This window comes from Papaver somniferum, chromosome 7 (assembly GCF_003573695.1).
Source record: "Papaver somniferum cultivar HN1 chromosome 7, ASM357369v1, whole genome shotgun sequence".
Classification (NCBI taxonomy): domain Eukaryota; kingdom Viridiplantae; phylum Streptophyta; class Magnoliopsida; order Ranunculales; family Papaveraceae; genus Papaver; species Papaver somniferum.
In genome coordinates, this window is record NC_039364.1 from 98,468,910 (window position 1) to 98,496,777 (window position 27,868).

The following is a 27,868-nucleotide window of genomic DNA, read 5'->3' on the forward strand; positions in this document are numbered from 1 at the left end:
CCAATACAGTGATTCCAATAGTACCCTTGAAAATGAGGATAGTTATTTGCATAATCAAGATGACGAGGATAAAATTGGTAACACTACTTGTTTAGATGAGGTTCAACCATTTTCATGTTATTATGATTATGATGTGATAGTGTTGATGAAGAATTTGAAATATGTAGGCATAGTGATCAGGAATTTGTTACTCCAAATGAACTTTATGATGATAGTGTTATTTCTGGTTCAGATCCCGATAATTTTAATGATTATTCACCTATTCAAAAGGACGAGGATTTGATTAGAGATACCACTTCTTTAGATGATGTAGTATTTCCTTTTGATTACGAAGTCGATAATGGTTTAGAGGAACGAGTTTATTCTGAGAATACCGTTTTAGAGTCTAGCGATTTAGAAACAATGGTCTTAGACGAAGAAAATGAACTCGTACAACTATTAAATATGAGTGAGGATGCGTCACTTGAGTATAACCTAGAAGAAGCAATTGACTATTTTCAGGATTCCAACGATCTAGAAATTAAGGAAATTGTAGCTAGTCTATCTAGAGATACCCAAAACTCTAAGTTTGGGGGTGATTATCATTTCCATGTGCCTTAACTCTTAGAAAGGTCCCTCACTTAGGACTTGACATATGTGCCTCAACCATTTTGCAAGATTATCTTCATACACGTTTTCCTGAACCTAGTGATGTCCATAAGGAAGTTCAGTTGTTAGAAACCCATCCTCTGGTTGATGAGGTTAGACCAGGCTATGATACCAAGATCGACTTTGTTTTCCCACCAAATATTTTTCAACCAATTGTGGGAACGTATAAATTTCAGATGTGTCAATTATTTAGTTTTGAGACTAAACCTAATTACTTTAAGAGATTAGGGTCGATACATTTGCTTAAGATGACCACCAGTTTCATCGTGGTCGATTGTTGAGTCAAAACTGATTGACTTTAAGGATCCTCAATTATTCAGGTTATTATTATGTGCTTTTAAATTTTTACTTGAGTTTCTTCAGACTCTAATACCTGAACCGGATCTTAGCTTTGAGGAATTCCAACCCATGAAAATATTTTATTTGGACCCAGTTATAGAACCTGAACCACAGCTAGATGTAGTTGTCTTAAACAGGAAACTAGACAAGGTGTGCTTTGTTTGCTTTTTTCTTGACAGGTTGCAGATTCCTTTTATTTGTGATAGCTCTATTTGGTTTTGATGACCCACAGAAATTTCGGCTATTACTTTATGATTCCATGAGGTGACTAATCATCTATTAGTCTGGCTGAAGACGTTAAACTTAGCACTTCTTGGGAGGTAACCCAATATTCATGCGACACGGTAATATCTTTCCTTATCTCTTTTGCTTCAAATGGTAACAGTTTCTCCTTGTTCATGCTTTTAATTTTATCTTTAGAACATTGAGGACAATGTTAGATTTAAGTTTGGGGGTATGGGAGAAACTTTTAGTTGCAGTATGAATAAATAAACTCCAGAGCTAGAAATTTATGCCTATTGAGGATGGCACTAACTAATCTAAGTGGATGGAAGATTTTGATTGTAGGAGTTGAGGAACCAATCTGATTAGATGGAACATCTAAAGAGTCTATTCATAAAAGCACAGAGCTCAGGTGTTAGAAATAACATGATAGTTTCACCATATCTCGTTGAGTCCTTTTCACTTCTGTTTTTTTTTTTTTTTAAATATGTTTCTAAGTGATAGGGGGGCCACGATTCAAGTTGTTACCAATGCTAGGGTGAATTAGAGTGATTGAAAAAGAAAAAAAAAAGAAATTGAGACCAGACCATTGACCAAAAGGAATATATTCAAAAAGTCGACCACTGGTTCCCTTGTATATGCCAGTTGTGTTGACTAGATTAGGTTATCGACACTGGTTCCTTGTATATGCCAGTGTTGATATTAGTCAGACTAGTACTCAATCCATTAGGATAGGTTCATTTTGGCGGAGGCCTTCAGACAGATATGGGAAACGCCGTTCACTTAGTAAACATCAAAACCATCTATGTTTTTCTATATCCATCTTCTTGATCTATCCATGTGATTAGTTTTGACTCCGGATATTGATGTCCATAGTGCGACTATCTGAGTAGAGCTCTGTCACTTTATATGAATTTTAGTATGCTTGAGTGCAAACTCGTGTACAACAATTGGAATTTCGCATCAGGGTACTTCCTCCTGTAGTCAATAAGTATGCCAACCAAGGAGATTCTTTAGTGCCTTCCAAGGTTCTGCCTAGATAGTAGGGTCTGGAGTGTAAAGGTTTTGTGGGTATATCTCTTGTAAGCCCTCCGGAGACAACACTCCGCCACTAGGGACACTTAGGGGTTTAAAGGCTTATTGCATACGCTAAATGCAATCGACGATGCATTCGTCAGTGAGTTAGGATTTTATTTTATTTAATTTACTCGAGGACTAGCAAATAATAAGTTTAGGGGTATTTGATAGGCACATTTTTGTGTCTTATATAATCTCAATTGTATATATTATTAATGCTCGATTTTATATTTATTATGGCTTTAATGTCCCTGTAGGTATTTTTGGAGAAATAAGCTTTTGCGACGAAATTGGCTAAAAATGTGGCTTTTGCGCTCGTGGGAGAAAATTACTATACGGACTCTCACTTTGGATAAGGGGAGGTCATCTTCTTCATTTGAAATTTGAATTTTGGAGGGAAAATAAGAACAAAATTAGGGTTGAAGAATTGAAGGTGTTCTAGGGAGATTCAATGGCTGAAATCAAATGGGTTTGTCCCTCTTGGCTAAACAGGGCTGGTAATGGTCTTATTTTTTCCCAGAATTGGCTAGAGAATCCGCAGGAGATGAATCAAGTTTTATAGTTTTTGGCGGGAAAAATATGCATGCAACTGGCAGAGTTGGGGATTGAATTTGATCGATTTCCAGAGTGATTCAATGGCTGAAATTTATTGGGTTTACTCCCTAGGCCTAAACAGGCCTGGTGAAGTCTTTTGTTTGAACCCAAATTGGCTAGAATAGCCGGAAAAATAAATAGAAGTCAGGTTTTGCACGGGTCTCTGTATGACTTATTTTTGGAATTCTAGGAAGACTAAAGGCAAGAAACTCTTCCCAAAGATACATATCTATCTAAAGAAGAGTTTGAGATAAGTTGGAAAGCTCAGAAACGCGTGAAACAATTTTGGGAAGAGATTATTGCCGTAACTGCCAAGAAAAGAAAAGAAGAGATTTCGAGAAGTTTGGGGAGATTAAATCGCTCTGTTGGCTATATATAAGTTGCTGGGAGTTCATAGAAGGGATTTGAGACTTTGGGGATCGAGCTGAGGGCTTGGTGAAGCTGCAGAGGTGAAAATCAAGAGTTGCAGAGAAGACATTTCTGGTGCTGAAGAACAACGTCGTAGAACACTTCGCAACTTAGCAAGAAACCGTTACCTAATCTTTCAAATCCAATACCTTTGTAACAGCTTTGCAACAACTATTCCGTTTAGATTTTATTTGTAAGGGCAGCTTCCGTAACCGTGGATTCTGTAACAATTATATCTGTTACAGATTCACTTCTTCAATAAAAACACTTATTTGAGCCATGATTAAATATTTTGAGCGTTTTTTTGACATGAGGAGCTAAACCCCAACACTGGGATGATGGAGGAAGCCCTATTTCACAATCACTTAGTAACTATAATTGATTCTTTATGACTTTTGCACTTGTTTTAATCGATTTATGATTTTTCTTGATTAGTTGTGATTTTGTTTGATGTCGCATGCTGGGTTTTAGGAACTTTTGATGCGTCATGCTTGTGATTTACATCTAATGCTTTATAAAATCTACTTTTGGCAAAGAAAAGAGTCAACAAAAGAGCTAGAATTGTTATGAGTCATCATATGAACCACTTGAATGTGATTAGTGGTGAAATCCTAAGTCTCAGTACCTCTCGATATTCGTGAAAACCTTGTGAATATATTTTTAGTATTTTTATTCTTAGTTCTTAAATCAAACCTTTACACAATCCGAGTTGAACGAACTTTACTACCATTTTCAAAACTACATCAGTCACTAGCCTACTTTCCTGATTATTATCCAAGTCGAATGCTATAACCACAGGTAAAGTCTCAGACGGGCCTAAAAACACATACTTCAGGGTATCTGGCAATGGTTTTAGGTCAAACTCAGGAGGCTCTTCTAACGAAGGAACTAGGGAAGACTTAGAAATTGGTAGTGGTTCGAACTTAGGTTTCCATCCATTACTAGTGTCTAACAAAGGGGTTGAATCTAACAAAGCATTCACCTCATTAATCACATTATCATCATCAAAATCAATCCCAAAGTGATCTAGGCATTTCTCTAATGGATCTTCTATCAACGTGTTTGGTAATGATTCCTCGACTAATGTTCCTATCATGTTCACTTCTTCTATGATCGAATCATCCAGTTCAAAGGGCATCTTACTAATATGAAAGACATTCAGCTCAATAGTCATATTACCAAAAGACAAATTCATAATACCAGTTCGACAATCAATGATCGCATTGGATGTTGCTAAAAATGGGCGACCTAAAATCACTGGTATCTGGTTCTCTGGGTCAGGGACATGTTGGGTATCTAGGATAACAAAATCCACTGGATAAATAAACTTGTCGACCTCAATAAGAACATCCTCGATCACACCACGAGGAATTTTAACAGACCTATCAGCTAACTGAAGTGTCATCTGGGTAGGTTTCATCTCACCAAGTCCTAGATTAAGGTACACATGGTATGGGAGTAGGTTAACACTGGCTCCTAAGTCAAGCAATGCTTTCTCAACACGGTATTTACCTATTGTGCAGGAAATGGTAGGGGACCCTGGGTCTTTATACTTAGGAGTAGTGGTATTCTGAATAATGGAACTCACGTAACTAGCTAGGAAAGCTTTATTTTGGACACTAAGCTTACGCTTTCGTGTACACAAGTCCTTAAGAAACTTGGCATAAGCGGGAATCTGCTTAATCGCATCTAATAATGGGAGGTTCATAGTAACATGCTTAAAAACCTCCAATATATCATTAAAGTTGGACTCCCTCTTAGTTGGAACTAGCAGCTGTGAATGGGGCTTTGGGAACAAAGACGGACTCATTAGGACCCTCATTGGTCTCTTTAGAGACTCTATCAGTCTCCTCATTTTCTGGCTGAGAAGGGTGAACTACAGCATGTTCACCATCAGGCATGACAACCTTATTGACGAATTTCTTTCCACTCCTAAGGGTTGTAATAGAATTCACGTGATTGTACGATTTCTCGCCTTTTGGATTAGGATCAGAATGACTAGGGAACCTTCCATCTTCTCTCTCAGTAAGGAACTTAGCTATTTGGCCGACTTGAAGTTCTAATTTAGCAAGAGACTGGGAATTATTCTTAAAATTCTGCTTGGTTTCCTCTTGAAAATTAACCTGGCTCTTTACTAACATTTCCTGGCTTTGTGATAGCATATCATGGCTCTTTTTTAGTATACTAAGAGATTCCTCTAAGCTAGTCATTCTATTCTCAGAAGGGTTCTGGAACTGGGCTTGACCTGAAGAATTCTTATTATAACCAAAACCTGGGGGGAGCATGAGAATTACTAGGTTGACCTTGATTCTGGCCTTTAGACCAAGAGAAATTAGGATGGCTTCTCCAACCAGGGTTGTAGGTCTCTGAGTATGGGTCAAACTTCTGACGGTTTTCAAACCTAGAGTTGTTATAGACAGCATGGGCTTGTTCTTCACTAACCTGACCTTCCCAAAACGAGTTATCGGGTTCTACTCCACAACTAGAGACTTGAGAGGCTCTAATTCTATCATTAGGTTCAACAAGGGACCTATTTTTAGACTGACCCATTTCCAAAGCTTCTAATCTTCTAGACAAAGCAGCAAACTTAGCATCTGACCCAAAGCTTGTGTCTCCCACATTGGTGCTACTTCTATTGACCAAGAGTCTTTTAGGGGGTTCAACACAAGACTCCCACTGTTGGGATTTCTCAGCAACAACTCCTAAGAAGGTAAATGCATCATCAGCACTTTTACTAATGAACTCACCAGCGCACATAGACTCGACCATGGCTTTGATCGAATAGTCTAAACCATCATAAATAATCTCTACAAGTTTCATCTTATCAAATCCATGGTGAGGACACTGGGATAGGATATCATAGAAAGCAGCAATAAGTTCCTGCCATGTTTCAATGGATTCAGATGGTAGGTTGTTTAGCCAGGTCTTGGCTTTATCTTTCAAGGAAAAGGGGAACATCTTAAGTTTCAAAACTTCATCAGTAAGGTCTTTTATTCTAACTGTCCCACAAATTTCCTCAAAGTCCCTAATATGAAAATAAGGGTTCTCATCATCTTTTCCTAAGAATATAGGGATCATCTGAAGAATACTAGGTTTTATCTCGAAATTAGCCGTATTGGCTGGCAATTTAATGCACGAAGCTCGGTTGGTCCTAGTTGGGAACATGTAATCTTTCAAAGTTGCCATCGTTGGCACAGCTGAAGTACTAGGGGTACTTTCCTCACGAAGAGACGGATTTTCAAAACTGAAGTTTCCATAAACAGGGCTCTCAAAAGAAGAGTCTTAGAGCTCCCTGTCTTCACAAGAAGAACTACTAGGTTTTTCACTTATCAAACGACCTAGAGTGTCTCTTTTCCAAGCCCGTTCTCTAATGACCTCGGGCATACACTAAAAAAAAACAAAAGAAAAAGAAAAAGAAGAAAAAACAAATCCTAAAAGGAAGGGAAGTTCTATGCAAACACAAACAAGGCTGAGTCTACCACAGCAAACCTACTGATTTCTAGTAAACAAAAAGCATGACTGCTCCACTTAGATTGTTTCTAGACCAGCTTCTAATCCTTCGAAAGGGAATTCGTTACAATTTAAGCAAACCCCTCTAGAATCAATCTGAGTCAAAGTAAGTTGAATCGAGACGAGGGAATCTCAGTGGAGCTTTGATACCCAAGGTCTCACCGGTATTACAAGGCGGCGCTGTCACACATTCAACTCACAGAGACCATCATGAACTTCGAAGTATGCTTAAAAGAGTAACCAATATTTTTGGAACGACTTTTCTATTAAGCTCGTTGCCCTATCGGTCTCGTTCTATTCCAAATTTTAAAGCTTAGGTTCGCGTTAAGTATTGTTTTCCTAAGGCGGGCAAGAAGAGAACGGTGATGAAATCCGAACCCTTATCTTGTATGGCCAGTCCTTGCCCTTTACTAGGAAATTAAAGCAGTCGTTTTCAGTTCCTCGACATATATTCACACGAAGGAAGACAGTAACTCGCTGACAGGGGATTCGCGAGTGTTTCGACAAACTTACCTCATGTTCCAGACGGGGGATGAACCGTTGTAGTCGACTCGGGCCACAACTCCTATGTCATGTACGAACCCGAGGGGCCGAGACGATATCGTAATCGTCGTCCTTCTCTGCACACAGTTTATATTTAAACTACCCTTCCGTAGGGTTTAAAAAAATAATGCCCCAAAGTTTAAAGTCCAAAGTCCAAAAATAAAGTGCAAAAGAAAAGGAAAGTCTAAAAAAAAAATCTAAAAAATTAAAATGTCTCTCATTTTTTTTCTCTCTTTTTTTTTAAAAAAAAAAATCTTCTTATTTCGCTCCTTTTGCTTTGCCTTTTACTCCAAGTCTTTAAGTATTCACCAAAATCTTTGGAAAAAATTTCTTTCGCTCCAAATTCCAAATTCTGTAAGGAAAAGACAAAAACCCAAAAACGTAAAGAAGAACAAATAAAATAAACACAAATAAAAACTTAAAAAATAATAAAAAATCTAAAAAAAACTCTAGCCTAAAGACAACCCCGCATCGGCGGCGCCAAAAATTGATGTGATATTCAATTTAGTTGTAGTAAAAGATTCGCTGAGGCTTAAAAAAACTTAAAAGTAAAGAAAACTTAGATCAAAATTTGATTTCAAGATATTAAAAAATAACCAAGACACTAGAATCCACTATTACGCATGAATGAATGATTTCAAATATTTCATAACTCTAATTAGCCTTTTTACCATTTATTTCTTAATTCACAAATAATCAAACATATTCTCAAATATTAATTGTATCCCCTAAGCATAGATTATCTAAACAAAGCATAACCTATCTAATTGAATCACAACTAATGAAAAAAATTATGTAAACTTTTAAGAACTCTGCAAAAGCAGTGATTGAGTGAATTATAATTAAATATTAGAGAAAATGAAATAGTTACCCATTATTCATGTGTGAATAGCTTCATCCATTGCCTTGGTTACGCGAGAATTTAGCCTCTCATCATGTTGGAAACACACTCAAAAATCATTTTTATTGCTCAAGGGGTTTACAAATGATGAATATGGGAGAAAATGAATAAAACCGGGTTTGTAACAATTATTTTAGTTACAAACCGAACTGTTAGAAAGAACGATAGAAATGATGTGTTATTGTCACTGTAGATATACGACCCCCTCCTTTGTGTCGTTGTTATAGGATGAACGACAGATTTTTGTGGGTCAATGTTCTTCGTGTTCTTCGTGCAGCAGCAGAAATGGCAGCTCTGCAACTTCGGTTTCTTAAGCTCTGTGGTGTTCTGATTCTCCCCCAAACTCTCTGTAACCCTCCTCAGTATCCTATTCTCCTATTTATAACTCTGAGCAACAATATCTCGAGGAATTGCGAAATATTTTTGATTATTCTTCATGCAGGATCCGAGAATATATTTTCCTTTTCAACTCTTTCACGCACTCTGCTGGTGTCTAGTTCTCCATATTTATCTCTTCCACTTTCCTATTTTCAGCAAACACGTCCCAAACGGAGTCAAACTCGTTGAGAACACACGTTGTTCTTCCAAAAATAAACCCGAGCGTTTTTCTAACCTCTGTTGCGTTGGATTCTCACGTATCTTCCTTTTTATATGATTCAGACTCACTTACGAACCCTGTTTGACTGAAACAGGCGTAAACCAATCCATTCGAGCATTGAAATCCCGAGAAAATCTCCCCAACAATTAAATTCAAAGATACGCAGGTGAAGGTATTTTTTCCCCGTCCAATCTCATTTTTCAAACGAAGAAGAAAAGGTGTCCCCTAACCAAATCGGGGGTGCGACAAGCAGGTGACGCTCTGGGGTGTAAATAGTGAAGAAGGTGCCCCTTAGTAATTAAGGTGCCCCTTATCCAAAGTAAGAGTCCGCATAGCAAATGTCATCCGGGGGTGCTCCGAACAACTTTTCGAGCCGAATTTTCCAACAGTAGTTATTTCCAAAAAATACCTACAAACACACAAAACACCATAATAAGGACGAAAACGAGTACTAACAATACAAAACATTGAGGACAAATTAGACACATAAATGCGTCTATCATTACCTCAAATTCCGCATCCTCTTCTCCCCAGAAAGATATATCATTAAGCGCAAGTTCAAGTTAGAACTCTCCCCCAATGTGTTGTCATCCTCTCGCAAGAACAAAAGAACAACAACAAAAACAACCTTTACCAGAGAAAGGTTGAATCGGTTTAAACTAATGCAAATATGAAGAGTTGAAAACCCGGAACACATATTGTAACTTTTTCACATATGAGTTTCAACCGGAACACCTTATGATCCTTTGATAAAGCCTACCAACATGGGCTAGAACTTAATCCCGCTAAACCAAAAAGCCACACAAACCATAAGTGTTCACACATCATATGAGATCGAATATTAAGGTTATGAAAATCGAAATCAGACATCCCATATATCCAATTTGCAATGCACCATAAATTTTCAACAGAAAATCACGTATTGAAATTAGCTCAATATTTAAGGGAATTAAATTACTAAACCAACGCAAAAAGAATGAGGTCTTCCGAGTTCGGACGAAGAAGTTATAGGAAAAACAGTTTTACACTCCTTCGTATGGACCAATCACACCAATCACCAGGACCTGTTACGGTGATTTCTTGTGATGGGTCACACCAATCCCAGGACCGGTTACAATACTTGTGAAGGGTCATACCAATCACTAGGACCGGTTATGGTGATTACTTGTGATGAATCACAACACTAAATTGTTTTAGACATAACTTTTGCATACAATGTCCAAATTCAGTGATTTTTGGCTCTTTTTAACCGTAAAAACAAGAGCTATGCATATATGATCAGTATACATCAACATCGTAAATTCAAAATTACCGTTTCTATCAAAAGTTCAAATATATATAGAGAAGGTATGAGTGTAGAAGAAAAGAAATCTCCCTAAAGATGTTAATTAGTCATATAATAATCGAGAGATCATGTGCTCATTTTTCATGTGCTTCCTCACCTTTCAAAAGATTGAGCACCAAGGTGAGCATGCACATTCTAACACAATTAGGTTGTGTGAGTTGAGCCTTGTCTTGTTCATCACAAGTGACTAAAGACAGAATCATCAATCTTGACCTCTTTCTTGGTTTGTTTTCTCTTGTTCCATCTCTTGTTTTTCTTATTTGACTTGTGATGAAAAGTGTCATTATCACAACGTTCATTAGTACAAGAGATTTCAGACATGATGTCTCTCTTTAGTCTTTCAAGAAAACTCTTGTCATTATTGTCACCAACAATTCACAGCTGAGAGTCATTCTTGTGACTAACTTTTTGTCCTTCTTGGCTATGGAGGACTTCGGGACCCATTTAGGTTTCTAAGGAGCATCTTTCTCCTTCATACCATTGGGACGACTGTCCTTTTGAATACTTTGCAAATCACTTTTCTCCAATTTGGAACATCAGATCTTGTTTTAGCATTTACAAAGTCATATATCTTTCTATATTCGGGTCTTTTATGAGATGGCCTTGTCGAGCGATAGGCGAAATTTGAAATACCATTATAATAATTATTTTGCCTAAACTTTGGAAAATATCGATCTGAGTTACTTTGGGGAGAAATCTTAGCCAACTCGTTTGATATAAAAGAAAGTGTATCTTCTATATTGCGAATCTTGCATCCCCGTTCCATATGCCCTTTATTACCACAATAACAACAATGCTTGGTAACATACAAAGTATGAGTTTTAATGTTACCTTTTTGTGGATCCTCTTGTTTTGGTGCTCACCGAGTTTTCTTCTTCTTATCTTTGTTCAACGCTGTTGCTTTCTTGACATTAGCATAAGTGCTTTCTTTGATGGCTGTACTTGAAGAGTATGGTTGAACATGCTTCTTAGGCCTAATTGGCTTTACTTCTTTATGAGAAATCTGAGCATCTTTGACATCAGTGGAAGCCTTTGGTTGAGAAGAATTTGTAGCTTTGACAAATTTTACCTCTTTGCTAATATTCAAAGCATTTATTCCCTTATAGCCCAATCCTCATGTATCACGATGATTTCTACTTGCTTCTAACATTGATGTTAAATTGTTTGAGTTAACATTGAACTTTTTTAACGTCCAAATTTTCTTCTTCCAATGTCTTGATTTTATCAAGAGCACCAGCTAGATCAGCATCAAGGCGTTTTTCTCGTGAGAGATATTCTCCTTCTTTCTCATCAAAGTTCTTTTGTTGAGAGTTAATCCTTGCATCAGATTCAGCAAGTTTCTCTTCCAACAAATGTACTTTTTCAAGAGCTCTAGTTTATTACTTGCTGGCAATCTGGGGTTATTCCAAATGGAATTAGCTCTAGTTTAATTATCCTCCTTGCTAAGGAAAGAGGTGTTAATACTTTTCGTAAGTTTAGACCTATTGGTCTAAGTAATTTCTTCTTCAAAATTTTCGATAAAATTTTGGCTACTAGATTGAGTGTTGTCTTGGATAATCTAGTCTCTGAGAAGCAAGTGGCTTTCACGAAAGGGAGAAATATTCATGAGAATATTAGTTTGGTCTTAAACTCGACATCTCTCAGGCATTTGATACTGTTAGCTGGTCTTTTGTCGATGGTTTCTCTGAAGCGTGGTGTTCTTGGATTCTTCACATTCTTCAGTCTGCTCGTATTTCTATTTTACTCAACGGTAGTCCAGAAGGCTACTTCAAGATTAATAGAGGGTTACGTCAGGGAGATCCTCTATCTCCTTTGATTTTTGTTTTGATTGAAGATGTCCTTAGTAGAAATATTTCCAAACTTTTTCAGGAGAAGAATGTCCTACATGGTTACGAGAAAAGGTATTTCTCCTACTCATTTATTCTTTGTTGATGATATTATGTTTTTTTGCAAGGGAAATATGAAGAGTGTTAAGAATCAGGTGGATCTGTTGGGTTCATATCAGCGCGCTTCTGGCCAGACGGTGTGTAGACAGAAAAGAAAGATTTATTATGGTGGTGGGTCGCTAAATAGACGCAAAACTATCACTGATTTTCTTGGTATGAGTTTAACCACTTTTCCAGATAGGTATTTGGGGGTTCAAGTGATGCCTGGTGTTGTGCGATATAGACATGTCAATATCACTACTGACAAAATTAAGGATCAACTTTCTTTCTATAAAGGTAAAATTCTTTCTTTTCTAGACAGAGTCGTGCTAATTAAACCCGTTATTGCAAGCTACTCAATTCATAATATGACAGTGTATAAATGGCGGAAGAAATTTATTTATCAATGTGAGAGGATGATTAGGAATTTTCTTTGATCTGGTGACTCAAATCTTTCAAGAGCGTTTGTTGTTGGTTATGACAAAGTATGTAGTCCTTATAAGGAAGGAGGTCTGGGTCTGGTGAAGATGGAAGTTATGAATAAAGCTTCAATCATGAAATTGTGGTGGAATATTAAAAATTCTTCTAAGAAATGGGCTCGTTACGTGGAAGCTAAGTTCACAACTAGAGAGGGGTCTGTTAAAGAATACGGTGTTAAATCTTCAATTTTTCCTGGCATCAGGATTCAGGTGGGTGCATAAGGTTGTAGATGCTAATACCAAAAGTTTGATAGGTGACGCCGTGACGGTATAAATACTTCACTATATTTCGATATTTGGTGTGGAAATGTTTGCCTTGCAGATATCATCGGTCCTGCAGGCCTTGATAGAACGGTAAAAGTTAGTTAACTGATTCAGAATGGAGTTTGGGTTTTACCGGAAGCCCATCAACAAAACCTAATTCACGCTGGAGTAGTCTTTGAGAACTTGCCGCAACTTGGATATGGAACAGATAGAAGAGTTTGGATGCCAGAGAAGAGGTTTTCTGTCTCGTCTGCCAGAGATTTAGTACGTATTAAATACCCTGCTATGGATTGTGCGAAACTTTTATGGAGAAGTGCTGTGCATCCTACACTAGCAGCACAAAATTGGAAATTTATGCGAGAAGCCTGTGCTACTATTGATAAGGTATGTAGCAGATTCAAAATTCCTTTGCCAAATAGATGTTGTGTTTGTAAAGCAACGGAGGAGACGTTAGAACATGTTCTTTGGTCGTGTTCTTTTGCCGTCAGAGTTTGGAGATGGGCTGCAGGTATTTTTGACTTAAAGCCTGATGTAAACTTGATTACTTCTTTCAAGGCTGCGAAGGGTAGAAGTTGCATTGTCAAGGATCTTTGGTTGATTACTAATTTAGTAATAAGATCAGAGCTGTGGTACAACAGAAACAAAATAACTTATGAGAAGAAAACTTTGAATTGGAATCTCTTTATACAGCGAGTTTTCAAGCTGGTAAGTGATTGTTCTTGTCGTTTAAAAGGGGATATGCATAACACAGTTGAGGATGTCCGTGTTCTTAACTTCTTTAGGGTCAGGCATAGAAAGGTGAAACACGTTGAGCCTTTGCCATGCTTTTGGTCTCCTCCGGATATAAACGAACTTCTTCTTTGCTGCGATGGGGTCGAGAGGCAATCCAGGGATGGCGGGAGCTGGTGTCGCTGCGAGAGATGCAAACTGTAATGTTGTGGCCGCAATGAGCATTGGTTTTGGTTTTGCTTCAAACTATATGGCAGAACTTTATGGAATTTTGGTTGGTTTGGAGTGGGAAGAACAATGGGGTTTCACTAAAATTCTGGTTCGTTCTGACTCTTCTAGTGTGATATGAGCTTTGGAAAACTCTTTACCTTGGTTTGCACAGCAGAGATGGTTGACGGTGAGAAATTTGTATGAGTCTATTAGGTTTGTTCATTCTTTTCGTGAACAAACTTCACAGCGGATAACTTGGCTAAACGTGGTTGTTTACTTGAAGATGGGATAGGAATGCATTATGTTGGTCGGCCTGTTTTTTTAAATTCAATTGAGATGCCAAATGTAACTTATTATCGTTTTAAATAGCTTCTTGAGTTTTTGGATTCGCCGTGACTTCTTTTTTCATAAGCTATCTTGTAATTTTTTCTTTGTGATTAATATATTTTTGGACTTAACAAAAAAAAAAGTACTTTTTCAAGAGCCGTATCACGATCTTTGTCAAATAATTCTGCTTGAGAAAGACTAGCACATTTTTTTTTTGGCAAGTCCAAAATTATATTGATGAAAAGCGAATATGTACAAAAAATTCACAAGAAAAGAGGTCAAAAGACCCCAAAAACTTACAAACTATTTAAATCTGTAATAAGAGACATAAGGAAATTCTAAAGAGTTTAGAAAATAAGGTCTTTCATCATAGTTCATCCCAACACCATTTCTAAGAAGACAACCTCTTTTTGCTCGATATGTATGCACAAACCGGATTGAAGCATAAGTACCCTGGATTCTTTTCCATCTTTGTCTTGCGAACCAGGGAACCTTAGATGAAATAAAAGCCATAACCGCTCCAACAGAGTCAGACCGCACCAAAACTCTACGAAAAGTCCACTTCATAGCCCATTCCAAGCCAACGATTATTCCATAAAGCTCCGCCAGATAGTTATTCGTTCTACCCAGACCAATGCTCATAGCTCCAAGAAAATTACAATCATGATCACGCGCCACAACTCCAGCACCGGCAATCCCAGGGTTGCCTTTGGCAGCGACATCGCAGCAAAGTAATAACTCGTCAGTATTTGGAGGAGTCCAAAAACATTCCAATGGTTGAGTTTGTTTTCACTTGCCTATGCCTTACACGGAAGACATTGAGAATCTCCAAGTCTTCTGTAGTATTGTGCATATAACCTTTCAAACGGACTGAATACTCATGAATCAAATGGAAAGCTCGTTGTTTAAAAAACTGAATGCTTACTGACTTGTTTTGAAAGTAATCCATATTCCTCGACAACCACAGCTTAGAACGGATAACCATATTAGATAACAGCCTCAGATCTTTAACAATTCGACTTCTTCCCTTGGCAGACTTGTAGGAAGTTACAATATCTAAATGAGGTCTGAGTTTGAAATTACCTGAGATCCAGTCCCATATTTGTGCCGCGTAAGAACAACTCCAAATAATATGATCCAGAGATTCTTCTTCATTTCTGCACAAATAACACCTGCTGGCAAGCTCTATTTTACATCTACTTCTGAGTTTGTCTTGTGTCGCACAAGCTGCTCTAGTTAATTTCCAGTTCTGCGCTGCTAGTTTGGGGTGAATAGCTTTCCTCCACAAAAGCCCATACACGATAGCAGTTGCATACTTCTTCCTTATAAGATGTTTAGCTGAGGAAACTGAGAAGATACCATCCAGTTCCGGCATCCAAACTCTGCAGTCTGCTGCATTGCGCAAATCAGGTAAGTTGTTTAAGTCCACTCCTGCACGGACCAAAATCTGAACATGCTCACCATCCAACTGCCAGTTATTATCAGCTATAATATCACTTACCAAGACCGATCTATCCAGGTTAATGTCACCAAGCATGTCTGCAATGCTTTCAGTTCCATACCATATATCAAAATAGAGAGACGTAGACCTCCCATCACCGATAATGACTTTTGTATTTCTGTCTACCATAGTATGAACAAGACGAATACCTCGAAGAATTGAAGAACTCACACCATACTGTTTAATCCTACCTGAACGAGTAGTCAACTTAGACCATAAAAATCGAGCCCACTTCTTGTTGGAAGCACAAATATTCCACCATAACTTCATAAGAAGAGCCCTATTAGTAACAGACATAATAGTAATTCCCAACCCACCTTCTTTAACAGGGAAACAAACTTTTTCATAACCAACAACAAATTTTCTTGTAGTCTCAGCGTCATCAGACCAAAGGAAGTTTCGAATAACCCTTTCCGCTTGCTGGATGAATTTTCTCGGCCATTTATAGACATCCATGTTGTGAATGGCATAGCTAGCTATCACTGAGTTAATAAGAACTACGGGATCCTGAAAAAAAAAAGCATTTTACCCTTCTAAACTGATAATTGCTTTTTAATTTTATCAATCACATTACTAATGTGACGATACTTTACAGCTCCAGGCATAATTTGCACTCCCAAGTACCTATCAGGGAAAGTAAAGACCTCCATACCAAGCAAATTAGTGATAGTTCTACACTGACACAAAGTATCACCACCATGATAAACTTTACTTTTTTGACGACACACAGTTTACCCCGAAGCCGTTTGATACTTACGAAGTAACTCAAGAAGATTATGCAAACTCTTCATGTTACCTTTACAAAAAATCATGATGTCGTCAGCAAAGAAAAGGTGGGTGGGAGAAATACCTTTTTTCGAAAGCATAGGCATCATTTTCTTCTCAAGAAAAAGTTTTGTGAGATTTCTACTAAGAACATCTTCAATCAAAACAAAAATAAGAGGAGATAACGGGTCACCTTGTCGCAAACCTCTATTAATCTTGAAAAAACCCTCTGGACTTCCATTTAGAAGAATAGAAATTCGAGCCGAGCTAAGAATCGAATATATCCAAGAACACCAACTCTGAGAAAAACCATACCTTCGAAAAACTTCCAAGACAAAAGACCAGCTGACAGTGTCAAAAGCTTGAGAAATATCTAGCTTTAGACCCACATTGCCATCTTTACGCTTAGTTTTCAAGTCATTTACCATCTCCGACGCCACGCTGATATTTTCGTGAATGTTTCTCCCTTTCATAAAAGAAACTTGTTCCTCTGAAACAAGATTATCAAGCACACTACCTAGTCTTATAGTTAGGATCTTAGTAAAAATCTTAAAGAAAAAATTACTAAGACCAATTGGCCGAAAGTTACGAAGAGTGTTGGCTCCTCTTACCTTGGGAAGTAAAATCAAAAGACTATAATTAACACCATTTGGTATCAATTGTTGTTGACAACAATAAATGATAGCATTGAAAAGGTCTTGATGAATCACCTCCCAACAGTGTCTATAAAAACATCCAGAAAAACCATCGGGGCCTGGTGCACTATCCGCACCAAGATCAAAAACAACAGCCTTAATTTCTTCAAAAGTAGGAATCGCATCCATCCTTTGACTATCATCAGCCAAGATACTATTGTGCTCATAATGAAACAGTTCTTCATCAGCAGTTCATCACCGTTAAACTTGGCTTCAAAAAAAGAGACGGCAAAATCTTTTATCTGATCACAATCAGTAAGCACATTTCCATTGTCATCAACCAACTCAGAAATCATGTTTGAGCTCCTACGAGTATGAATATTGGTATGAAAGAAAGAATTATTGCTTGCACCCTCCATGAGCCACTTATTTCTAGCTTTCTGTTTTAACAATATAGCCTGCTGAGTATGTATTTCCTGAAGAGTAACCGAAGCCTCTTTGGCAGAATTCAGCTTTTGTAAATCCTCAGGATCTTCATCTGAAATGCGAAGTGCAACTTCCCTAGTCAATTTATCCTGTTTGAGTTTAGCATAAACATTCCCAAAAACTCGCAAGTTCCATTCTTTCATGGCAGCCTTAAGTCTCTTGAGCTTGAAAGGAAATATACAAGCAGGAGAGCCAGAAACCGGAGCATTCCAACTCTCAACAACCATGCGCAAAAAATCCGGGTGAGAGAACCACATTTTCTGCACTCTAAAAGGGGCTCTTTTTGGTCTTGAATTAGCAAAAGGATAACCAATAAGAGTGGAATGGTCTGAAACTTCACGAGGAAGAGCTTTACACCTCCAATTCTCAAACTTATTAAGCCATGCCTCATTAATAATAGCTCTGTCTAGCTTGCAAAGGATTCTACGAACACCTGACTGACCATTAGCCCAAGTATATTTAGAACCCAAAGAATCCGCCTCAAAAAGATCATTATCATCCATCCAATCACTAAAATCATTAATGACTGAAGTCCGTGGTTCTCGACCCCCTTTTTTTTCTTCTTTGCGTAACACACAATTAAAGTCACTCATAATTAGTCACGGAGTATTAACATCCACAGAAGAAAGTTGTTGTCATAACCTTCTTCGAGTGACTTGGAAACAACTAGCATGAACAAAGGATACCAACACACCCTCCGTCTTGACAGTAATAGCTTGTCTGCTAGAATTCACAACTACAGGTGTAGTCATACCAATGGACCAGAAAATCCATATGTTTCCTTTAGACGAATTTATAGCATTATGAATAACTCCCTTTTTATACCCATCAACATAAAGACCATGTAAAAAATTAACAGTACAATGTACTTTCGGTTCTGCCAAACAAAAAATATCCGGCTTGAATTCCTTTAATAACTCTTGTAACTTGCACTTGGCTTCATCACGTGCAATGCCATTAATATTTCAATACATAACACGCATTAAAAACCAGGTTTGGAGGAGTTACTATCTACCTGCACAGCTGCACCAGTATTAATTCTTGGCGAACTTCCTTTTTCTACTCAGTTTCTTAAGTTAGAATCCACTAAAGACTCCGACTCAGAAATAGTTTCAAGAGAAGAAAATTTACTAGCACATACTTTGTCTTTAAGACTCTATATTTGTTGTGAGAATTTTTCTTTCAGCAAGTTATGCTCTTCATCGAGATTTTTAAACTTTAAAGTTAAATATCGTTCTCTTTCAAGTGTTGAAAGAAGTTCTTTAGAACAAATAAGAAATTGTTTGCTCAATTCCTTTAGTTCAGATGTTTTTACACTTGATCTTTCATCAGAAATCTCAAGTATAGAACTCAAAAATATCTTGTTAGAGACATCATCAATTGAGCAACCTGAAATTGAATAACTATCTCCTTTTGAGCACATATCTTGTGACACGTTAACCGAGTCTTTCTTTAGTTTTCGCTCTCGCTTAACTCTACTTTGACTCATGTCTTATAGGTTGGATCGCATCAAACACAGATTGTTAGATCTTTTCGTGTTTGCCTGCTCTGATACCAATTGAAAAGACGAGGGTACCCAAATATACCACAATCTTAAACTTTTCCACCTATAAGTCCTCTTACCGGAAGTGATTGTCTATGGACTGAGTCGAGACAATACAACGAATTGGTATTCACACTTTGTGTGATCATCTATGGATACGAGATCGAGACAATACAACAATCAAAGTGTGATTACTTGATAATAGGTTCGGACTTAACCAAAGTCTATATGATCACTATCAAGTAATATGGAGCTAACGTTTGTGTAATTTACTTTAAATTGCAATAACAATTATAATTGCGGAAAACAAAAGTAAATGACACAACAACATTTTGTTAACGAGGAAACAACAAATGCAGAAAAACCCCGGGACCTAGTCCAGAATTGAATACTCTCAGAATTAAGCCGCTATACAAAATCAAACCAACTTCGTATAGTTGAGACCAAGCAACTAAACCTATAGTTCACCTGGTTTCTTCAGTATCCCTGCGCTTCCGACATTCAATAAGTGCACGCACTGGAACAATTCCTTTGGTTCATATTCCAAACAGTAAAGGAACAACAAATTTGTTCGGTAACAACTCTATTCAATCTCAGTCATATGAGTTAGACAAAAGCTTTTCTGTTTACCAATAAACTCCTTTGTCGGGTTTAGATCTATCTATCCAACAACTACCGAAGTAGCCGAGTTTAGATTTTGCAATCAAAAATAGGATCTATCAAGATACTATATAATGATGTCGATCTATGCAACTAATCAATCAAATCTATTAAAGATAAACCGATTATAGTTGGATCCCAGCCGATCAAGTTTTGTGCACACCAAAGATTATGAACCCAAATAAGAAATCTTCTTCGCCTTTAAATCTTCTTAAATCTTCAATAAACACCTGCATACCTCAACTTGAATCTCTTGTGATCAATCACGCACAGAACGGAGTCTGTTAACAATGGATTATCACAAGACGTCTTTAGATTTACAAACAGTTCCATAGATCCCGTCGACACTTCGATCTAGTTTGAGTGAATCTTATATCAGAAGAGAATATTCTCAAGGATAAACAAACTAGATGCAATCAAAGTTCAACAACCGTTAATCAATCAAATCAAATCGAAAATTAATAATACTTTATTTGATTTTTATACAGTTGTTGATTGTTTCAAAAACTTAGGGTTTAGGCTTTACATCCTTCATGTTCTCGGGCAACTTCTATCTCATTATTCACCCCATTATTCTTTGGTTTGTTGGGTCTTCTTGAACGTACATATGCTTTGCGACTTAAATTTTTACTTATTAGATCTATTTAAATATAGATACATCAGTGTAGGGTGCGCTTCTAATGGGAAATGAATGTATCGGCACTTATATACCCGAGGATGAAGCTGTTCTTTGGGATTTAGGGGAAAAGGTGCCTTACTTGAATCATAGGACTTTATTTGTAAATGTAAATAAATTTTGCTTTTTCATTAATGTAGATTCCTTAAAAAGTAAAAAATCATCAATGTAGATATTATACAACTAAATACTGATTGGGAAGAAAATCGAGTCTTTTCCGTTTGACTTTGATCTCCTTCTTCTCGATCAAAAATTTCGTGGGATGATTAACCTACAACTTTAGGTTTGTTTTCCCATCGAAGACATAGTTGAAAAACAATGACTAAAGGAGCGTTACATAATAGTAATTCATGCTTAGACGCCTCATATCAAGGTCTTCATCCTTACACTATTAGGTAATAAAAATTCTTGCTTTGGTGTTGATCACCTGTGATTTTGAATTATGGGTTTTGTAGGTTTGATTCATAGGATATATAATTCACTAGACCAAAATTAGGTTCGGCACAAATAGGCATTCCATGTACAGATTTTATACAGGAAGTGATATATGATAGCTTAATTGCAATTCAGGTTGTACATGTCTGCAGGATCTTAATAAGGGTTGTACGTGTTTGCAATTCATTGCTATTCTCTTCAAGAAGTGTGTGAAGTTGCTCTAGTCAGGTGATTAGATAGGCCAAATCTTATGCAAATCCTTTAATGTGTGCCGGATGTAATATTGCGATGTGTGCTCCTAAGCCTCTTGACAGCTAAATTGTGGCTTTTAATTAGTACTTTAAACATGGATACTTTGTAGTGATTAAAAAGTTTGATTCGAGGAGAAACCATTACGAAATAAGAAATATCTTGAATAGATCAATTGTGTCCTGTCGCTAAGTGGGGGTTTGGAAGGAGGAATTGATCAGTGATGATTTTAGATTGGTTAATAGATGTGTGCGGTAAACTGCAGCTAATAGATCTGTCCAACCAAAGGATGAGATAATGCTTTTTCGTGTTTTCAGAAACCTTGGTGGCTTAGTTAACGGATGTGGTGTGGGGAACACATATGAATCAAGCAGGGATCTCAAGGTTTGCTCAATGGTGGGACTTTCACCCTATTGGTTTCAAAAATCAACTCAAAGATTACCGCAAAACAATTCAGTAACCCAAATTTTGTCTTGCTGCAATATGTTTTTTTTTTTTTTTTTGTTTCTGATGTTCTGGCTATAGATTTTTTTTCCTCTTCCAAATTTACCTCAGCGGAAGGTCAGTATACTGATAATCTGTCTTCAAATCTGTGAAGAAGAGGGAAAGTGGTCTTTCTGGTAGTACCACGTCACTGTTTTTGGTTTTTTTCGTAATATGAACAAATTTGAGGTGTCACAGGGAGGTGTCACTGGTGTTAATAGTATTCTTTCTTGAATCTTTTGGATGCAAAGATGTTAAACAAATTTGAGGTGTTAATAGAGTTGCTTATTGATAAATATGTGAGTATTACAGGAAAACATTGCATTTTGATGGTAACATATAGTTTCACTTACTATTCCTGTATTTTTCTTTGTTGCTATGGCGATTTGGTTTGGAATTTTTATTTGTTGCTATCGTGATTTGTTTTATTGATATGTTTTATCTTTCTCACTTTAGAAACTTTGATAAGTTCCTTTGAGCTTACAATTCAGAAAGTGAAAGTGATGACAAAGTCGTGGACCTGTTCTTTTTATCACAGATACAGTCAGTCTCCCTTAATTTATCTTTCTCACTCTAGAAACTATAGGCAGATAAGTTCCTTCGGGCTCTAGGCTGTCTGGGGACATTGATGGGAAATATTTGTTACCAGGGCCATCGTCGTTTCTACCTCTAATTATAATCTTCTGCCGCATAACTAATTTGCTATGGAAGGGATTCTAACCATAGAGTAGAATGGTATGTTCACTAAATTGGGAACCCTTCCCTTGGAGTTAGGAACTTTGGGGGGTTTTCTTTGGGTTCTTTTGTTTGATTCTGTCTTGACAGCTTTGTCTCATTCACTACAGGGGTTGATGTTGAATTCTCCTGGAACTTTGGCATTCGATGTTTATATGTGGGATCATCTCTGCAGATGTACCCCTAATATTTGACTTTATTGGTGCTTTTGTTGTTTAGTCTTGATTACGCATGGTCTGTTATGATTGTTTCTTTAATATTTTTATTGTTTTGGTACCAGCCCTTGCATTAGATGAAACGAAAGAGTGGAGTAACTCATGCGCGGTTAATTGCATCAAGTGAGACAATTACAGTACGTATCATTGTATTTTGGAAATTGTTCAGTAGCCTGTATGAATTGTCTCTCTTTTGTTGAACTATGTCACTGGGAGTCAAACATGAGAGGCATTTGTATGAGCAATCCTTAAAGAGTGTTGTATCTTGCATGTTTATCCGTTTTAGATTACATACTAACAGTGATTGTTTGTGAATAATTGGAGCATCTTAATCATGACGATCCCTAACACCATGAAGTAGTAGCTGTATTAAGGGATACCCCAAAAAAAATTGAGGCCACTGTGAGGAGAGCAATGACTGGTGTATATGTAAGGATCACAACCTTTTCGCGATACATTTATTGATATCTCAGATTCTCAATTGTCCTTGGCATGATATTTCTGATCCTTGAGGTTCTAAGGCTGTAAATTTAGTTCTTTGTGTCTAATCCTTTACATGGATTTAAACACTTTCTGTAATTAAAGGCGAAACATCTATAGAACTTAGCAAGTGAGCATGATGTGAGGCCCCCTATAGGAAAATCTCTGCAATAAGTTTCGTATAGCTTATGACTAGAACCAGCAATAATGCAATTTCCTTTCTATTTTTGAATTTTTAGAGCTGATTGTTTATGGTTTACGATGTATAAACAGTACTTTGATTATTCAAAGCGAATCTGCCCTGGGGCTAAGAAAAAGTAAATGTATTATTCATCTTTTAAGCTGAGTGAATTTGATAGGCCTGTTGAGCAAAATTTGGCATAGATAAACAAAAGCATATATATATTCCTGAAATTAGGATTATTTTTCATACAGATAGGCCAAGATAATTGCAATACTTTGTAGCTGCTTCAGCTACAAGATTGTGGTTTCATACATACAACACGACAGATGAGCAGTTAATGCACTTTTGTTGAGTCGGTGACGTCCAACAGATTGTCAAACCTTTATCCCAGGCCAAAAGCATGCCCATAGGCTCTACACAAACAATAATTATCAGCTAAATTGGTCATGTTATTAAAAGTAGGAGAATTTCATCAAGAGAAACTTAAGAACTTAAAATGTCACATTAGTTGTTTAATTTACTTAGATGTAGTTACAATGTTTGCTAATCCTTTTCGTAGTTCAAAATCAAGTAAACTCTTGATTTTGAAGCTTTATTATCTTGGATTATCCTGCCGCCTGGACTAAAGTTAACCACTAAACCAAATTACGGCTAACCTTTATGTACACACGCCCGAGTGTTGTTCTGTGTGCGAGGATAACCCGGACCATTCTCCATTACTTGCTTTCACTGATAAGTTTTGTTATGTCTGCCACCCAGAGACTGTAAGTTAGCAAATCCAGAACTGGAAGCACAAATCATTATTTTCTTCAAGCAGGAATCAACATGCCTTTTGTAATGAGCACAAGCATATCTTCCTCTAGATGCAAACCAATGATTGGATTCATGAAAATTTATTTGAACAAAATGTGGTAGTAGAAACCAAATCTTTAGTGTTTTGTAATCTTTAATGGCTTTGGACCTAATCTTTAGTATTTGAATTTTTAATATTATGGTCCCTAATGTTCGATATTCCTATTACAGGAAAGGGTCATCTTCATGTACACTTGATGTGATTTGCTATTGAAAATGCAGGCTATCAACCCTCTTTTTGTCGAGAAAGGTAATATACCTAATTTGGGTTCTTTATTCTTTGCTTCGAATGTTACCAAGAATTATTAGGTTCATTGCAAAATGATTTCAGTCCGGAATTAAAAACTGATAGTAACAGAGTGTATTATGATCTCATTTTTCTTTTCTTAGTAGGATAGATCTTTATGTTCCTCACACATCGGCTAATCTATTGTATGAAGCAATATGAAAAGGTAATTGCACCTTCTTTTATTTATATGGTCATGTATATTAGCATTATCGATTGAAGTTTAAGTACTTTCATGTATATAGTATACTAGGTATCACCCCGGCCTACGGCCGGGGATCAACCTTTTTCGAGTTTTGTTTATTGTTCGGCCGGCCGGTCAATATCCTCATATAAAATTTTAGTCAGCATGTAATGATCGTTTCGTGTTTAATCATTCGGGTCATAGCAGCCGGGGCCTACGACCCCGACCGTGGATTAGAAAATCTAGAGTCAAATATAATCCGCGCATTAAAATTTAATCAACATGTAATGATCGGGTCGTGTTTAGTCAGTTGGAACATAGCAGCCGGGGCTGTGGATTAGAAAATCAAGAGTCAAATGTAATCCCCTAATTAAGATTTGATTTACTGATTTCCTATATTCCTAATTTCCTATCAATTAAATTTTTTTTTTCCTTTTTTTTTTCTTTTCGTGTTTCCTATATTCTAAACGTAGTTAATTTAGAAACCATTATGTAAATAGAATTCTAATACATATCTTATACGAAAAATATAACTGAGGTAAATCAGCTAATTAAATCTAGCACAGGATACTGCCTTAATGGGGTAATAATACTCTAAGTTTGTCGTGAACCTTAGCTTATTGAATCTCCTTTACTAATATTAAATATGATTAACGTGTCGTCCTCCGCATGCACCAATACCGACACGAGGAATGAAGTTATTGACTTGATAAGTAGATGTTCTTTTAGCAAGCAGGTCTAGCAACTCTGTATGCATGCCGGGGTGAGCATGGGCCGGTATGGACCAGTTTTCACCTCATCCGTATCCAATCCATTGCACTACGGATTTCAAATTTGGCATCCGCATCCAATCCATATCCAATGGATTTGCATCCAATTGATGCACGGATGGACGGATTGGATGCGGATAATCCAATGGATTTGTTTTAGTTAAAATTTATAGTAAAGAGAATAAAGCTAACACAAATGACTCCTTATAAAACCTATATATCTTATATATGTATGCAAATATAAAAATGCGATGTACGTCATCCCAAGCAAACATCTTAAAACTTCCTAAATGATCCATAACATTTTCTAGAACTATATAAATGTCCTTAATTTAACGGATATGGATGTCCAACGGATTTTCAAGGTTGCATCCGGGCCCGATCCTTTATCCGTTGGATTTCAAAAATTCCATCCGCATCCAACCCATTAACGAACGGTCCGGACACCCATCTGCAAATGAACGGTTGGTCCCGGTTAAATCCACGGATTATGGATCAAATGCTCACCCCTATGCATGCGTCCATACAAAATTTGGGAGAGCTGTGGAGCCCATGTACATAGATATTTAGTAATAGCTGTCTAGCCCATTACAAAATTTAGTAATGGGTTCTCAAATGTGTATGCATGCGTCCTGGCTAATCAAATCGAGTAGACCACGAATTTAATTGGTCACGGTAAGGTTAGGGTGCGGTTCATGAAACCTAAAAATGGGTCAAAGTAAAATTAGGGAATTTTGGTTGGGCCGGACATAATCCGCGCCGTCCAAAATTATATGTTAAAAACGGGATCGGACGGACGTCTATATAGAACATATAACGAATCGATCCGAGCCGTTGGATGACGAAATCGATGGTCGGATTTGTAAGGCTACACACACCACTTCTTTTTATAATATAGATTATCAAAAATTATAAAAAACACTGGTGAGCTCATGCTAGCTTTTTCAAATTGTAGTTTTGTATGGTCATATTTCATTAGGTGTACTTCTGTTTGTGCATACCTTGTCAAATTCTGTTAGTTAGACCCTTAACTTGATTAAAATCATCTATGATTAGCCTCTTTTGTTAAGAGATCGAAGTTGACTAAAGTAAAATCATCTCTTGCAGGATGCGACAAAGTCAACAATTCTAGGATTACAAGGTAGCTTGCAGCAAAATCTGTGCGACTATGATAGCGTGAGTTACAGTGGCTGAAAATCTAAAATATAATACTTCAGTCAGATTTGAGTCTGCACATGGGGCGACTGTATAGAATAAATTTTGTCAAACACTCTTACTTCGTAGACCATATCATTGCTGAAAATGTTTGTTGGCTTTTCAATGAGAACTGGGCTTCTCAGTTTGTAAGGAGACGGACCATTCTTTGTAGCCGTTTTATATACAGTTGTCGTCTCGGATACAATTGGAGTATGCATATATATTTAGTACTGATGTCACTACAGAGGGAAAAGGAGCTGATTGTATAGATGTAAATGTAGATATATGATGTAATTGTTTCTTGATTTACTGTGTTTGTATTGAGTTCTACCGGCATCTGGGACAAATAAATGCGAAAGAATTCTAATTATGTGTATCAGCTAACTCGAAAACTGAACTTTCCCGGTTGTGGACTGGGGTGATATCTATGTTCCACCAGAAAACACAACACAAAATGATCTAACAGGTTAAGCCTCGGCCCTTGGCCCATTGAACGGAAGGTATCGAGAGTTCCGTGATACAAATCATCGATGAGTTCCGTGAGACATAAATCGTACCGTCCAAACTTTATTTACGTTATAACCCAAGGATCATACTCTTCTCCAATCTGAGTTTTGCTCAAGTCTCAAATGAAACTAAGGACAGCTGAGAATTTACTCCCTCCGTCTCTAAAAGATAAGCAGGTTATTAATTTAATCGACAAATGTTCAACATAAGTGAACTTATGGAGACTCAAAATATACAATTAGATTAATCACAAGAGAACCCATAATTAATCTAATCGAAATACACAATCAAACTAATCACAAAAGTAATCAATTTAATTGGTCATGCTCGACATAAGAAAACTTACGGAGCAACAACTAAATAATCAAACAAGATGATCAATTTAGTTGAATATGCTCGACATAAAGTACCTTACGGAACAACAACATAGCTAATCATGAAAATAATCAACTTGGTCGTTCAATGCTCAACATAAGACACTTCACGGAGCCTCACAGTAATACATAAAATATGGATCAGGTAAGATCAATTACTGCGGAATACACAAGGATTCATTCTATGTTCCATCACTATTCGCATAACGACATTCAATAGACATAATCCTTGAAAACAAAAGATTTTAACCTATCTTTTCATCAATAATTGACAATATAGGCTTAACTTTTATATTTGTCCAAAGTCTATTCATTCTTTTATCAACATGTGAATATCGACATACGGAAGACTTTACTTTTGACAAGGTATGGGACGGTCAAGTTCACGGACGTAAACACACACATCCCATAACACTATTGCAATATATAAAATCATAAAGATTAATACTGCAAAAATCATATTCCAAACAAATTTAGAATTTAAACCAATAAATCTAAAAACATGAAGATGAAAACGTTGGACATAGCTATG

General features: G+C 37.0%; 1 protein-coding gene and 1 long non-coding RNA gene across 2 annotated transcripts; one reads left to right on the forward strand and one right to left on the reverse strand.

Moving 5' to 3' along the window:
- Positions 1 to 14,861: 14,861 nt before the first annotated feature.
- LOC113294975 lies at positions 14,862 to 18,009 on the reverse strand. Its single transcript, XM_026543340.1, has 5 exons — positions 17,288 to 18,009; positions 17,096 to 17,234; positions 16,701 to 16,996; positions 16,214 to 16,292; positions 14,862 to 16,127 (listed from the first exon to the last, which is right to left on the reverse strand). The coding sequence occupies exons 1-5, from the start codon at positions 18,007 to 18,009 to the stop codon at positions 14,862 to 14,864; spliced, it is 2,502 nt and encodes an 833-aa protein (XP_026399125.1).
- Positions 18,010 to 20,537: 2,528 nt separating this feature from the next.
- LOC113297938 lies at positions 20,538 to 26,785 on the forward strand. Its single transcript, XR_003333905.1, has 5 exons — positions 20,538 to 20,780; positions 22,568 to 22,639; positions 24,190 to 24,268; positions 24,409 to 24,470; positions 26,366 to 26,785. It is a non-coding gene; the product is annotated as an uncharacterized LOC113297938 (long non-coding RNA).
- The last annotated feature ends 1,083 nt before the right edge of the window (positions 26,786 to 27,868 follow it).

Excerpts from the sequence above, each read along its gene's own strand:
- LOC113294975 (XM_026543340.1), bottom strand. The coding sequence starts at position 18,009 with ATGGATGATAATGATCTTTTTGAGGCGGATTCTTTGGGTTCTAAATAT. Across the intron at positions 17,235-17,287 it reads GTCTCTTTTTTTGAAGCCAA|TATCTTGGCTGATGATAGTC; the intron begins GTTTAACGGTGA and ends TGAGCACAATAG. Across the intron at positions 16,997-17,095 it reads TTTATAGACACTGTTGGGAG|GTAAGAGGAGCCAACACTCT; the intron begins GTGATTCATCAA and ends TTACTTCCCAAG.